The sequence below is a fragment of the Thermobia domestica genome, chromosome 10, assembly GCF_964235325.1.
Source record: "Thermobia domestica chromosome 10, izTheDome1.hap1.1, whole genome shotgun sequence".
In the NCBI taxonomy this organism is placed as follows: Eukaryota; Metazoa; Arthropoda; class Insecta; order Zygentoma; family Lepismatidae; genus Thermobia; species Thermobia domestica.
This window is the reverse complement of record NC_137463.1, coordinates 207,441,896-207,458,393: the sequence shown is the minus strand read 5'-3', so window position 1 is coordinate 207,458,393 and position 16,498 is coordinate 207,441,896. Positions and strand designations below refer to the sequence as shown.

General features: G+C 38.6%; 1 protein-coding gene across 5 annotated transcripts in view; it reads right to left on the bottom strand.

Moving 5' to 3' along the window:
- LOC145662950 (uncharacterized) overlaps positions 1 to 15,324 on the bottom strand; it is a 48,308-nt gene extending 32,984 nt beyond the window's left edge. For 2 of the 5 annotated variants that reach the window (XM_081729009.1, XM_081729008.1), the window contains exon 1: positions 14,771 to 15,324. Coding sequence is in view for 1 of the 5 variants with exons in the window: in XM_081729005.1 (XP_081585131.1) it covers positions 13,758 to 13,795 (38 nt within the window). In the remaining 4 variants the exon portion in view is untranslated. Of the gene's footprint in view, positions 1 to 13,757; positions 14,602 to 14,656 lie in introns of those variants that run through there. The other 3 variants (XM_081729006.1, XM_081729007.1, XM_081729005.1) reach the window with 3 other exon arrangements.
- Between the last annotated feature and the right edge of the window lie 1,174 nt (positions 15,325 to 16,498).

Sequence of the window (16,498 nt, the reverse complement as noted above, 5' to 3'; positions counted from 1 at the left end):
CGTTTGTACTTCGTTTGTACAGAAATGTGCACGCGAAATTTTCGTTTGTACATAATTAAGGGCGCCGCCAGAACAGAAAAAAATGGGGGCTGTCTAAGTGGTAGCCCCCCCACCATGTCCAATTCAATCACAAGTTGTCGCATTCGTTTGTGCATCGTTTGTACAGAAATGTGCAGGCGAAATGTTTGTTTGAACAAACTTAGGGGCGCCGCCAGAACGAAAACAAAGTGGGGGCTGTCTAAGTGGTAGCCCTCCCCCCATCATGTCCAATTGAATCACAAATTGTCACAATCGTTTGTACTTCGTTTGTACAGAAATGTGCAGGCAAAATGTATGTTCGTACACAATTAGGGGCGCCGCTAGAACGAAAACAAAGTGGGGGACTGTCTAACTGGTAGCCCCCCACCAACATGTTCTATTCTATCACAAATTATCGCAATCGTTTCTACTTCGTGTGTACAGAAATGTGCAGGCAAAAGTTTCGTTTGTACACAATTATGGGCACCGACAGAACAGAAAAAAGGGGGCTGTCTAAGTGGTAGCCCCCCCCCACCATGTCCAATTCAATCGCAAATTATCGCAATCGTTTGTACTTCGTTTGTACAGAAACGGGCAGGCGAAATGTTTGTTTGTTCACAATTAGGGGCGCCGCCAGAACGAAAACTAAGTGGGGTGCTTTCTAAGTAATACCTCCCCACCATGTCCAATTGAATCACAAATTGTCGGAATCGTTTGTACTTCGTTTGTACAGAAACGAGCAGGCGAAATGTTTGTTTGTACACAATTAGGGGCGCCGCCAGAACGAAAACTAAGTGGGGCTGTCTAAGTGGTAGCCCCCGACCATGTCCAATTCAATCACAAGTTGTCGCAATCGTTTGTACGTCGTTTTTACAGAAATGTTCAGGCAAAATTTTCGTTTGTACACAATTAGGGGCGCCGCCAGAACGAAAACAAACTGGGGGCTCTCTAACTGGTAGCTTCCCACCAACATGTCCAATTGAATCACAATCGCTTGTACATCGTTTGTACAGAAATATGCATGCGTAATTTTCGTTTGTACACAATTAATGGCGCCGCCAGAACGAAAACAAAGTGGGGCTGTCTAAATGGTAGCCCACACCATATCCAATTCAATCACAAATTATATCAATCGCTTGTACATCATTTGCACAGAAATGTGCAGGCGAAATTTTCGTTTGTACTCTATTAGGGGCGCCGCCAGAACGAAAACAATGTGAGGGTTTGTATAAATTGTAGAAGCATTAAAAAATGTGTCACATTTATGGAGTATTTTTCTAACAGGACTTTGTTCACACTATTGTGTGGTTTGGTTTGTTCACACTATCGTGTGATTCACTATATTGATCTTATCCTAACGATGATGGAATTAAATGTTTTTTTTTTGTTTTTTTATATTTATATTTATACTTACAATCATTATTGCTGAGTTAGTTTTTCACTCCTCGGCTCTTATTATTAAACTTATTCATTATTTCTTACGTGAACTGAATCCTTATGAGAAAAATGTATTTTTTTTCTTTCTATCTTGCGCAGAAACCGTTATTTTCATCTCGTACAGGAAATTGATAAGTGGAAGATATAACAAATCCACAAAGTAGACTGTTAAAGGGAAAATTATAACACAGTATTTTGTTTTATATGATCATCTTCATTAAACTCATTTTGGAGAAACTATAGAATGCATGGTGAAGTATTTTGGTGCATTCAGCATTCTGATTTACGAGTAGAGTTGCTAACTGGCCGGTATTTGCTGTAATTTTGATTAAGGCCGGTGACCGGTACAAACTTCTTATTAGACCCCTTCTGACCGGTATTTTGGAATCTGCAATCCAGAATATAACATTGAACATCGACATTTTTCAGCAGTGCCTTTACAAACACAAATTTCCGTTGTATTATACATTATCGATATTTTTTTAACGTATGGCAGTTTTTTTATTTATTTAACATAACAAATTTGATAACACTTATATTTTATTGTAAAAGAATTTTATTCATTAATTGAGAGTAGAAAATGACTTTTTAAAGCAATTTCCTTTGTTTGAAGTGAAGTTTATAGAATAAATTTCATTTTATGAATCAACTATTGTTACATAAAGATTAATATCCAGTATTATTCATCTGTTTCGATAATTTTAAACAAGTGGCAATTGCTGGTAAATATAATAACGATCAATACAGTCTTCAGTTTCTCATTTGTACAGAGAATTTTGAGGGTGTGCCGGTAATTTTGTTTTCCTGAGTTGGCAACCTATTTACGAGGTTTTGTTTCAACTCTGCTACGTAGTGGCTCCGTACTGACACTCCGCATGCAAATAAGTATGTAAGGCTACCATACGCCCCGGTTTCTTAAAATTTGTCCCGGTGTGCAGAAATTTTCCTTCTTGTCCTGTTTTTTTCTTTATTATTATTATTAATTACATATCAAAATTTCTGAAAAGATAATAAAATCGACTTATTCCTTTTGCTTTCTAATCTTTAGCTCTGTCCCTGTCTTTCTTTCTTTTGCTTTGCATTCTAATCTTTATTATTATTGCAATCGCTGCTTCCCCGGATATAACATGCGATGTTTAAATCCTCCTAAGTAGCACTCTTATCACTAAAAGTAAGAATGTATACCCCGAGGTGGCAACAAATTCTTGTGACGTTGCAGACCAGCCCCGAAAACACATTTTTTTCTGCTTCAGAAAAACAATTATGCAAATTGCTTTCTTTTAGTTCGCATTTTAGGTTAACAACAATAAATTAGCCTATTGAAATTTTGAAACAACTTCATAAATCTGGATATTTTTCTTTATAGACATGTAGAGCATGTAAAGGTGGTATGCGTAATAATATTGAAAATATAATTTTTGCCTAAATATTGTATGTTCACTGATTGCGTTTATATTGTATAACAGCTTCTAGCTTCTATAATAATTTTTAGCACTGTTGATTAAGTATGGACAGTGGCGTATTTACGATTTTGTTTCGGGAGGGGCTTTGCTAACTTCCGGGGGTGCTTTGCCTGAAAATACGAAAATTCTGCAAGATATTTCATATACTTTACTATAGTAAGTAAGATTTCGGTGGGGGGCTTGAGCCCGGAAGCCCTCCCCCTAAATACGCCACTGAGTATGGACTATATTAATACATTATTTTAAGTTGTATAACTAGTGCGATACTGTAGTAAAATTCGAAAGATAAAATTAATACAAAATGCAATATTTATTACTAATTTGTAAGATGTCCCGTTTTTTCTGTTTTCAAAAAGTATGGTAACCTTAAAGTATGCTAAACCATACAAAATAAATTGTACTGTAAATAGTACCCCTCTGATAGTGCTCTCAAACGGGTCGGGTTACGGGTCGGGTTGTCGGGTCGGGTCACTCGGGTCGGGTCGTCACATTCTTCACTTATTTTCTATACGGAATACTATAAAGAGCTTTGTTGTGGAATTCAATTCGAAGTTGGTGAATGAATGATAAATGTGACTAATTGAAGGTGAAATAGAAATAAAATTTTAATTTTACCCTATATTAACTAATTGGTATTGTAATTGTAATTAATATTACTACTGACTTTTTTCCTTTCTGCGTTTCTATGTCAAGTTAAATGTCACATTAAGTGAAATTGAAAGGAAATATCTAGTTAACGTCCCACGTTATGCACCAACGCTAAGAGAGACAGTGATGATGAGAAATAATTGAAGTGGTTGAATGAAGAAAGTGGGAGGAAATGGGAGAACACCGAGAAAAACCATGCACATGGGGTTTGTCCACCAGAAAACTTACTTGGTACGAGCTGGAATCAATACCCATGGACCTTCGGATCAAACATCTGCCTTTGGGCAGGACACATTATTATTATTATTATTATTATTATTATTATTATTATTATTATTATTATTATTATTATTATTATTATTATTATTATTATTATAACTTTAAGAGTGCCCAAGAAAGTTCCGCCGCCTTTTCACCAACACCTTCGAACATAGGTATGTAACCTAAGACGTACCTGGAATATCAAAAATCGTCTCCATCAGCCTCGACGACCTTCTGAAAACGTTCTGGAAGGCCATGGATTCCATCGCAGTCGAACTTGGTGGGACTTGAAGTGAAGAAGATATCAAGTGCATATTGAACCTCTACTAGCTGTTTGAATTGGCGTTCTCTAAGGTGATTGTCCAAGGAATGGAACAGGTGGTAATCGGACGGTACAATGTCCGTGGAGTATGGCGGATCCAATAGTGTTTTTCATTCAAGGCGTAGAATGATGTACTGGGTCATTTTAGCCACGTGGGGCTTAGCGTTGCCTTGTAACAAGAGGACCCCTTTACGATTCAGAACTGCTGGATCCAGACAGTACACAGTGACAGTACACAGTTGCATTGATGATCTGACCAGCTTGTAGCAGTTCCCGATGGACGATACCTCGAGCAGTCCACAAAATGCACAGGAGAACCTTATTCTGGCGTGGTGCTGGCTTGGGCTGTTTTTGAACCGGTTCATGGGATGCTAACCAACAATGACGGCGCCGTGGAGCTTCGTACAGGACCCACTTCCCATCACATGTCAACACCCTGTTCAGAAATTGCTCCTTTCTCAGACGAGACACCAAAGAAACACAGGTGTCTGCTCGCGTTGCTTTCTGGCTCCAAGTCAAATCATGTAGGACCTATCAACCCAACTTGCAGTGCTTCCCAAGTTGATGGTGGTGGTGCAGAATGGTTTCTCCACTTACACTGAAAGGTAGTACCAGTTCCTCACATGTCTGTCTTCGCCTCAATTGCTGCCCGAAGATCTTTATTTTGAACATCTGTTTGTCTTCCGGCACGTGGTGCGTCTTCGAGTGTTTCGTCACCGTCCTTAAACCGTCATACCACTGCACTCTCCGCGTAGTCACGACACCCTCACCAAAGGCCTGTCATATCTTCCGCTCCGCGGAGCAGCAATTTGAACTCGTACAGCAAACAAGCCCTTATGACGCTCTGTGAAGGCCCCATGTTCACTCAGTCCTTACGCACGTTCACGGTGCATCTGAACAGCCACAACCAAGTAGTATGTTGGATATACTCACTAGTGTTGCTCACGAGACCTGGTTTGGGGCATTCTCGTTTCGAAAATGTGTCGTGAAGGTAGTCTCGTCTGGAAAAGTGCATATGTTTCTATTGAAAGAGCTCTGTCTCATCTCGTACCCTTTCATGAAAATTCTGTCTCGTCTCGTCTCGTATCGTCCAACAACTGACCTTCACCTTATATCCATTCGCATTCAACTCACGGTGTGAGGGCCAATTGAACACAGACCTCCACAAAGAGACAGAACTTTCTTGGTCACCTTCAGATTATTATTATTATTATTGCTGGAGTAGTGATTTGACTTTCTCCGCAATAAAATACTTGCTAATTTTATATAACGTTGCAAATATCTTCTAGATAAATTAATCAAGAAAAAATAAAAGGTAATTCCCTACAGAATGATATTTCAGTGCAATTAGTTCCTTATGATTCTATCAGACAGCAACGCTGTTTTTAAATAGAAAAATCGGAATGTTAACGTGATGAAATTGTTGTTTGTTACACAGCAAAAAATATTAAAAGAAGTTCTATATACATTCCTTACTAGAAAATAATGTTGTCTTCAGAACTTTTATTCTTTTAGCCTTCAGAACTTGTCTTTAGAACTCAGTCAAATTTTATTTTGACTTTTGAACTTGATTGCCTAAATTTTAACCTTGGAAATTTGGATGTGGAGTAAACTAAAGAAGGTTAGCAGGGTAGAGAGGAAAACGAATAAGGAAATGCTGAAAAAATGCAAGAGACGAGAGCAATATTAGACGATATAAGGAAGCGAAAAATGGACGGATCACAAGTTTTGATCTTGCTAAGGGATTGCATTCTGAGGGATGTAGTAAAGGGGGTGATATCAGGAGAGCGAGAGTGTGTAAGAAGGTTGGAAATGATAGATTGTAATAAGGAGGGTGGTACTTTATGTTGGGTTGCGAGGCAGATATTAGCGGGAAATCGCAAAAATGGAAGCTTCTTACCTAATTCACGGAAACTGGCCTGTTTATTAATGGGAGAACATTGAGGAGGAGGAGGAGGATAATTATACTACAAGTAAAAAAAGCCGAAACAATGATTTATGCATAAGAATTGGTCAGCATTTTTTTTCTGGTGGCAGTTTTGTAAAGTTCTAGCTCTCTCAAACTGGTTAGATTGTAAGTTCAAGTCACTCGGGTCGGTTGTCGGGTTAAGTCACCTCGGGTTGGTTCACTCGGGTCACTTTGGGTCGGGCCAATCGGGTCAGCTCGGGTCGGGTTGTCGGGTCGGGTCAGTCAATTTGGGTCACGGGTGGGGTCGGGTCGGTCTTCAACACATATAATTTCCACGAAAATTACAATATACCACGGTTTATACCTCATTGGACTTCCAATAAAACGTTTTCAATGATGTGTACACCATGTCACCATTTTTGTATGAGGGAATGTCTAGAGGGATTTTGTGGGAATTTGATGGAGTGTAGATTCCTGTGTGTGTGTGTGTGTGTGTGTGTGTGTGTGTGTGTGTGTGTGTGTGTGTGTGTGTGTGTGTGTGTGTGTGTGTGTGATACCTTACAGGATACAAGATGTCGAGGAAGTGTGTAAATAAACCGGACAATTTCTGTTATGTATGTGGGGAGCTGATATTTAAATCACAACGTCGATGTTTTACTCCACTTGTGAGGAAGTGTTATCAGTTATATTTTGGTTGCTGTGTAGGAGACCAGGATAAGAACTGGGTTCCTCACTACATTTGTTGTACTTGCGTGAAACGTCTGACTGGGTGGGCAAATGGTGGACGAAACATGAACTTCGCAGTACCGATGATCTGGAGGGAACCAAAAGATCATTCTTCAGACTGCTACTTTTGTATGACACAGATAAAAGAAATAAGCAGTAAATCTAACCACACAGTACAGTACCCTAATTTGCATCAGCAATTAGGCCAGTTCCACACAGTGCAGAATTACCTGTACCGGTACCTCCTCCTCATCTTACGGTAAATGAGGATTACGTACTTGAGGCAACTATTGAAGTTCCAAATGAAGATGATGATCCTACTTATGTAGGAAGCACATCTACATTGGATTCCCATCTGATAACTCCGGGTGAACTAAATGACCTCATACTGGATTTAAAACTCTCCAATACACAGACAGAACTTCTTGATTCTAAACTTAAGGCTGGAATCTGCTCCATCGTGACACTAAAGTGTGTATTTTTCGAAACCTTCATACAGAGTTTCAAAACTACTATTCTCAAGAAAATGATTTAGTGTATTGTAATAATGTCTGTGCTGTGATGGATAGACTTGGACATGCACATATAAGTACAGAGTGGAGATTGCTTATTGACTCTTTGAAAACTAGTTTTAAGGCTGTCCTTTTGCACAATAGCAACAAATTTCCTTCAGTGCCTTTGGCTTATGCAACTAATATGAAGGAAACCTATGAAAACATCGAAATAGTGTTAGAAAAAATTCAGTATGAGAAATACAAGTGGACCGTTTGCTGTGATTTACAAGTCATTTCTTTGTTAATGGGTTTGCAGCTTGGTTATACGAAATATTGTTGTTTCCTCTGCGAATGGGACAGCAGGAACAAAGCGGAACATTACATCAAGAAGGAATGGCCAACGCATGTATTAACTCCTGGACAGAAGAATGCTGTTTATTCCTCACTGGTGAGCCCTGATTATATAATTCTACCTCCTCTTCACATAAAGTTGGGGCTCTTCAAGAACTTTGTTAGGACAATGGACAAAAGTAATGCAGGATCTTGTTACCTCAAGGAAAAAAATCCTCGGGTTAGTGACGCTAGGGATTTTTGTAGACCCCCAAATAAGATGTTTGATTCGTGACCAAAAATTTGAGGATCTCTTAACTCTGGTTGAGAAAGCAGCTTGGTGTCCATTTAAATGTTTAACAGAGATTTTTTTAGGAAACAAGAAAGCCCCAAATTACCGTGAAATTGTGAGTGATTTCCGGCAATCATTCAATGAAATGGGTTGCAACATGTCCCTTAAAGTTCACTTTCTAGACTCCCACCTGCATTTCTTTCCTGAAAAGCTTGGTGCTGTTAGTGATGAGTATGGGGAACATTTTCATCAGGACATTTCCTCCATGGAGAAGAGGTACCAGTGACAGTGTAGTTCAAAAATGCTAGCTGATTACTGTTGGACACTTAAGAGATGTTCCAGAAACCAAACACAGAAGAAAGTCGACAACTAAAACATATTAGTTGAGGTAAGTAAGTGTCCATTTATTAAGAAGATACCACTCACTTCTTTTATATTATTTATTAAGTAGATATAAAATGGTGACACGGTGTATACATCATTGAAAATATGTTTTATTTCAAATCCAATAAGATATAAACCGTGCTTATATTGTAATTTTCGTGGAAGTTATGTGTGATTTTATCTGCACTAATGAATATTGTAAAATGAACAGTACACATAGCATATTTTTTATATAAATATGTTTATTTCTCTAGATAGAATAATGCTATTCTTATGAAACTTAGAGGGCTTACTAAGTATAAATCAGGCTAACATACAATATAATTTGTGCGTTTATATACCTAAGGTACCCAAGCTACAAGTATGAAAATGGTTTTAAAAAAAGAAAAAAAGAAAAAGAACAGAAATTTGAGGGGAAATTTTCCGAAAACACCTCTATCACGGGAAAACTGAGGGTGATGGAGAAAAACTGATTGCAGATTCGAATTCTACGTGAAAAGTTCTATTAGAATCAGACATTTTCTTCCGTGTGCCAGAGAAAAAGAATTTTTTTTCAACTAGTGCAATAGGAACCATTTTCAAACTCATCAACCGTTATCCAAACCGGTTAATGTTGATCGCAGATATTAAAAATACTCACATCCGTATATTATTTAATACAAACGAAAATTTTACCTGCACATTTCTGCACAAACGATGTATAAACGATCGCGACAATTTGTGGTTCAATCGAACACAACTGGTGGGGCTAGCACTTAGACAACTCCCCTTTTTTTTCGTTCTGTCCACGCATCTGATAGCTTAGAAAAAAATTTCGCCTGCGCATTACTGCTCAAACGATGTGCAAACAATTGAGATGATTTTCTTTTGAATGGGACGTAGGGGGCGCTACCAATTAGGTAGCCTATACTTTGTTATCGTTTTGGCGCGCCCGCAATTGTGTACAAACGAAAATTTCGCCTGCAAATTTCTGTACAAAACCGTAACAAACAAGTGCGACAGTTTGTGGTTGAATTCGACATGGTGGGAGGCCCATCAATTAGAGAGCCCATAGTTTGTTATCGTTTTGGAGGGGCCACATTTATGTGCAAACGAAAATTTCAGCTGCACATTTATGTACAAAGGCGTACAAACAAGTGCGACAGTTCGTGGTTGAATTGAACACGGTGGGAGGGCTAACATTTAGACAGCCCCCACTTTGTTTTCGTTCTGGCGCCGCCCCTAATTGTGTACAAACGAAAATCTCGCCTGCACATTTCTTTACAACTATATTCAAACGATTGCGACAATTTGTGATTCAATTGCACATGGTGGGAGGGCTACCATTTAGACAGACCCCCCCTTTGTTTTCGTTCTGAGGTCGCCCCTAATTGTGTACAAACGAAAATTTTGCCTTCATATTTCTGTACAAACGATGTACAAACGATTGCGACAATTTGTAATTGAATTGAACATGGTGATTGGGCTATCACTTAGAAAGCCCCCACTTTGTTTTCGCCCTGGCGGCGCCCCTAATTATGTACAAACGAAAATTTTGCATGCACATTTCTGTACAAACGATGTAGAAACGATTGCGACAATTTGTGACTGAATTGGACATGGTGGGGGGCTATCACTTAAACAGCCCCCACTTTGTTTTCGTTCTGGCGGCGCCCTTAATTATGTACAAACAATAATTTAGCCTGCACATTTCTGTACAAACGATATAGAAACGATTGTGACAATTTGTGATTGAATTGGACATGGTGGGGGGCTACCACTTAGACAGCCCCCCCTTTGTTTTCGTTCTGAGCTCGCCCCTAATTGTATACAAACGAAAATTTTGCCTGCATATTTCTGTACAAACGATGTACAAACAATTGCGACAATTTGTGATTGAATTGAACATGGTGATTGGGCTATCACTTAGAGAGCCCCCCACTTTGTTTTCGCCCTGGCGGCGCCCCTAATAGTGTACAATCGAAAATGTGGCCTGCACATTTCTGTACAAACAATGTACAAACGATTGCGATACTTTGTGATTCAATTGGACATCGTGTGGGGAGCTACCACTCAGACAGCTCCCCACTTTGTTTTCGTTCTGGCGGCGCCCCTAAGTTTGTTCAAACAAACATTTCGCCTGCACATTTCTGTACAAACGATGCACAAACGAATGCGACAACTTGTGATTGAATTGGACATGGTGGGGGGATACCACTTAGACAGCCCCCATTTTTTTCTGTTCTGGCGGCGCCCTTAATTATGTACAAACGAAAATTTCGCGTGCACATTTCTGTACAAACGAAGTACAAACTATTGCGACAATTTGTGATTGAATAGGACATGGTCGGGGGCTACCACTTAGACAGCCCCCAATTTTTTTCGTTCTGGCGGTGCCCCTAATTGCGTGCGAACATACATTTCGCCTGCACATTTCTGTACAAACGAAGTACAAACTATTGCGACAATTTGTGATTGAATAGGACATGGTCGGGGGCTACCACTTAGACAGCCCCCATTTTTTCTGTTCTGGCGGCGCCCCTAATTGTGTACAAACGATAATTTCGCCTGCACATTTCTGTACAAACGAAGTACACACGATTGCGACAATTTGTGATTTAACTGGACATGGTGGGAGGGGCTACCATTTGGACAGCCCCCACTTTGGTTTCGTTCTGACGGCGCCCCTGATTGTGTACAAACGAAAATTTCGCCTTCACATTTCTGTAGAAACGATGTACAAATGATTGCGACAATTTGTGCTTGAATAGGACTTGTTGGTGGGGGGCTATCATTTAGACAGCCCCCACTTTGTTTTCGTTCTGACGGCGCCCCTAATTGTGTACAAACGAAAATTTCGCCTTCACATTTCTGTAGAAACGATGTACAAATGATTGCGACAATTTGTGCTTGAATAGGGCATGTTGTTGGGGGGCTACCATTTGGACAGCCCCCACTTTGGTTTCGTTCTGACGGCGCCCCTGATTGTGTACAAACGAAAGTTTCGCCTTCACATTTCTGTAGAAACGATGTACAAATGATTGCGACAATTTGTGCTTGAATAGGACTTGTTGGTGGGGGGCTACCATTTAGACAGCCCCCACTTTGTTTTCGTTCTGACGGCGCCCCTAATTGTGTACAAACGAAAATTTCGCCTTCACATTTCTGTAGAAACGATGTACAAATGATTGCGACAATTTGTGCTTGAATAGGGCATGTTGTTGGGGGGCTACCATTTAGACAGCCCCCACTTTGTTTTCGTTCTGACGGCGCCCTTAATTGTGTACAAACGAAAATTTCGCCTGCACATTTATGTGCAAACGATTGAGACCATTTCCGATTGAGTCTGATAAGGGGGGGGGCTGTCTAAATGGACGTCTCCTTTTCACCTCTACTGTAATTAAATTCTTCCTCGAGAAAATCTGTAATCAACACTGTCAGTAGCTACGTCCTCGACTAATATACCTTAACAAGTACAGCTTTATTTTCGTATATTTTTCAACAGTTAACCAATTTAAAACTATCGCAAACAAGAATATGTAGTCAACTTCTTAAATACTTCGCTCGCCGAAACCCGTTCAGCGCGTGCAACAAGCAAAAACAACATGTTTGGCGTCTCACAAATGGAAAAGGGGGAAAAAAGAGAAGGAAAAGCAGCACGGCAGTGCCTTATCGCAGTCAGAGCTGACAACATAGTTTCGGTCGTCACTAACGCGAATAGACCTACTAGCGGTGTACAAGAGTTATACAGTTACAATATACGTCGTGCCACAGTAGCGCTACAGGCGGAATGTGCACGAACTACAAATGAATATGTTCCCTTACAAGCATCAGTCACTGTTGCACCCTCTTTACATTCTACACATCCTTTTTTCTCCCACTTTTTGACCTTGACAAGCAGAAGTACCAGGCTTTCCAGTTCACAACCATAAACTGTTTGTGTACAGAGTACGTTTTCAGTTCTTCGAATGACTGTGCGCGCGAAGAACAAGGGTGATGATCGGGCTACCGTATACGGAAGTCAGTAACACCCGGTTGCAATAATAAATGTAAAATACAAATATAGAGCCTTGACAATGCCGTGAGGATGAATATATATATATATATATATATATATATATATATATATATATATATATATATAAATTGAATTTCATAGAATTGAAAGAATTCTGTAATGGTATGAATTGGATTCCAATTATTTGTTGCCAAAAGATTTTGTACAGAGTAAGGTCCATATCCAAAATGGCTGGAAATTTTGACGAATAGATATTTCCTTCCTTTTCCAATTTTTTCACAAGCAAAAATTGTATGGTCTATAGAACCAATATCTATTTTTGCACCAACATAGATTAGTTTGAATTTCGTTTATTTGATATAATTTGGAGGGCGTTAGTGCAGTATTAACACCTTAACCGAAACATGAGTTTCAGAAACGTTATGAGAAACACAAGGTCTGAGAGACCTATGTTTACTTTGAAATGTTTATATATATATACGTGGTATATGTAAGTATAAACTAAAAGAACCAAATAAACTTTCACGAGTAACCAGGGGTGCCACCATTGTGTTTTAAAATTTATCACTCTGTGTCAGAGTACCAAGTTTCGGTTAAAGTGTTAAAAAGTAATCGGCAGAGCAAAATGATTTGATGTTTTGTCCAGTTATGTATGATGTTCCATGGTTTAGTTGTAATTATATCCATATTCCAGTAATATATGCCTGGTCCTTGTATATTAGCTGATTTCCAATAATTTATTAATTGAAGTTGTTGTAGATTGACTATTGTTTTGAGATTTAGATGACTAGTCTTGATTAATGCAGCTTGTCCTTCGTCACATGCGGATTTCGCAGCCAGTTTCATCATGTAATCTTATGTTTGAATGCTTTATATATATACTCTTTTCCTTGTAATAGTTTATATAAAATTTTCATATCAAGTAAAAGCCATGTAGTTTTCATAGTCCAATTAGTCTGTTGTAAAGCATGGAATACTGCTGTAGCACCCTACTATCTACCATAATGCTGCGATCATTTTGGAAAAAGATAAATGAAAAAAATGACTGAAACATATGGAGAACGATAATTGACTTTAATGCATTCTTATGAACACGTATAGGCCTACTTATACTGAACTTATATTGAGTTCTAAGAGAAAGAATATATTATTTGACAGCAGCAAAAGAAACATTAATTAGGAGGAATGCTTAGATTAATTTTACTAGATGTAACTGGTCATTTTACTAGATGTAACTGGTTCTTCAAGTTCAAGAACGGTGCCACTAAGAAGACTTATTTCCTACTGACATACAAAACATTGAGAATAATATTAAAATATGATGATTTAAACTGTCTCAGCACCGAAGGATTGTATTACTCGTGAAATGTTTAGCATCTGTACAGGTATGTATCGGTCATTTCATGGTTGCTCTAAAATGTTGAAGTTTCCTGTTCTAATTTTCAGTAAACTACACAAAGAAGGCAGGATATATACCTTTCATGAAGGCAGTGCTGATAAGCAAACAAAACCATGGATGATATAGTAGACTATTTAATAGATCCATCATTCATGGATCCATTCATGGCTATTCATACACGACTAATAATTGTTTATTCCATTCTCCTTCCCCGTTCCCCCTCCTTTGCATCAAATTGTTTCTCCACTCGTAAAAGAAAGTTACTACATTATATATTGACGAGTTGGAAATTAAGAGTTCTGGTTTATCGTATAAGATGCTATTTTCCAGCGGCGATATATTTATGTTATGTGTATAAAACCTGTATTTCAAGTGTACAAGAGAAACGTTACTAGCATGAAACAACGACAAGTGCTATTCAAACTACAAAACCCACTACATTTCATTACCCCTGATTATGAACATACGCATTCTCGCTGACGCGCCTTCCCCCTCGAACGCACCCCCGTTCGGGCCCACCTGTGTCGCCTTCCCCAGGCTCAGATAGCATTCGTGCTTTCTAGTAGCCACCTAGCACGTGTTGGTTTGGGTTTTTGTACGTCTTTTTATGCCACACAACCGGAAGCCGTATTTACATGCAAATCTAAAACAATTGAAAAATTTTCAACAATTACTTCTTTTGGTACCCTTGAATTTTATGTGTACCAAGTGAGACATTTTCATGTCGCCCATTGGAAACTCCTTGGGGACAACAAGGAAATTTATGAAAGACAAATAATTGTTCAATAATTCTTTCTACAGGTGTGCAACCAGTAAACCAGTACGATATTTATTCCGTAAATTTTTCAGACTGCACAGCGTAAACAAGGACGAAACCTTGTGATTTTTATTACACATTTTCTTCCTCCTAACTAGTTATTAGTTCGTGTTCTGAAATTGCATAATATGAGAGTATGCATTTTATACAAGTACGTACCTTAATCTTTCTTTGTAACGTACGACTTCTACGACAAATCTATCAAAAATGTAACCCCCCTATTCTAAAATCAAAACGCATTCAATGACAATTTCTCTTGTAAATTTTTCATACCCCTCTCTCTCTCACACAATGTTTTGATTCTCCAGGAACTCGTCCGCTGAGCAATACAGACGGTTAAATGGGTATCTATACTTGTAGAGATGAATGGTCCAGGATCAATTTGGGAACAAAATAAACACAATAGAAACACTAACTATGTCGAAGAAACTATATATTACAAACTGCGATGAATAACATGAGCACTGCACTGTTGATCACTTTGACACCATTACAAGTCGTAGTTGTTCACTATGTAATATTGAAGCAGATGATACAGAACAAGGTGGTTTTTGTTAGCTAGTAAGAAAGACACTGTTACTGGGCTTGTGAAATAAACAGAATGAATGACTGTGTTGAGTATCGGACGGTAGCCAGGCGTTAGAGAGCACTGAAAGGTCAGGTGGTCAATAGAACCTTCAGTTAGTCCACAATAACACAAGCGTGAGGGGCGCTGCTGCTGTTTATATTGCTGGATGGGAGTCTGAGCAGTATGTAGACGAAGGCGAGAATATAAACAATGATGTTTTCTTGTCCAATTTTGAGGGGCCTCCCATTTTCTCGTGGTGGGAGTCGGTTCTAGTTGCCAATAATAATTCCTGGTCCTGATCGTTGTTGTTGTTGGTAGGTTCGTCATTCGGTTTGCCGTTTCTGTAGCAGCATCTCGGCGAAAGAAGATGCTGGGAGCCGGAGATCTATCGGTGTGTCATGTTGTGTTGCATATCTGCTCAGGATATCGCTAACTTCGTTCCCGGGGATGTCGCAGTGTGAGGGCGTATGAATTAACGTAACCACTTGATGATTATTATGTAATATTCGAAGCTGTTGGCAGTGGCGGCCGGTGGTTTGTGGTTTCGGGTGTTGCAGTACGAACGATCGGAGACAGAAGATATAAAGTTGACTCATTGACTAGTCAGCATGAATTTAGATGCAAATGCTATGCGACATGTTAAATTAAATAAAAATCTGTTTTTAAAAAATAAAAAGTGGAGGACATTTAATCCGATTAATCACCTTATTTAATTAGTAAGTTCATTCTTCTCTCTTTGATTGGAACAAATCTGCCTAATATACCTACATGCTGGTTGAACTCTAGTATTCTTATTGTCAGGTCTTTTTCGATGAAAAGCATAACCAATGGTGATAACCTTTCTTAGGACATTCAATTTCTTGAAAGTGTCAATTCTTTTTGATGTGAAAAAGAACTTTTCTTCTTTTACTGACGCCATAGGTACAGTTAATATTAAGTGCAGAAGCTTTGTAGATTCACTAAATATTTTTTCTAGATTTTTGTGAACAATTCACTCTAGGAAACTCAGTCTCTGACAGTGATCCGAATTGCTCTTCAGTGTAGACTGAAGAGAGTTCGTAGCAGAGATTAATGTTATAAAAAAATGTACATTGAACACGTTTTATTCACAATTTATCTAGGAAAATTTCAAATAAATTGTGGAAATGTACCTAGTGGATACAACATTACTGCCATAAGGTGTTCTGTAAACTTAAACCGTTTTTTTTTTCAAACACTCTCCTGAATTGCACTTTGCTTGTTTTGTCTAAGCCTTAATTGTAAGTTTTCCTCAGTTGAAAACTGGGCAATTTTTTTTGTAAGTTATTTACAGAAGTCATGATATGCAATTCATTCAGAATTTGTAGGTTATGTACAGAATTAAAGCGCACATAATAAAATTAAATCTAATAACTAATAACCAAAACAGCTGATACAAAAGAGATACTAGTATA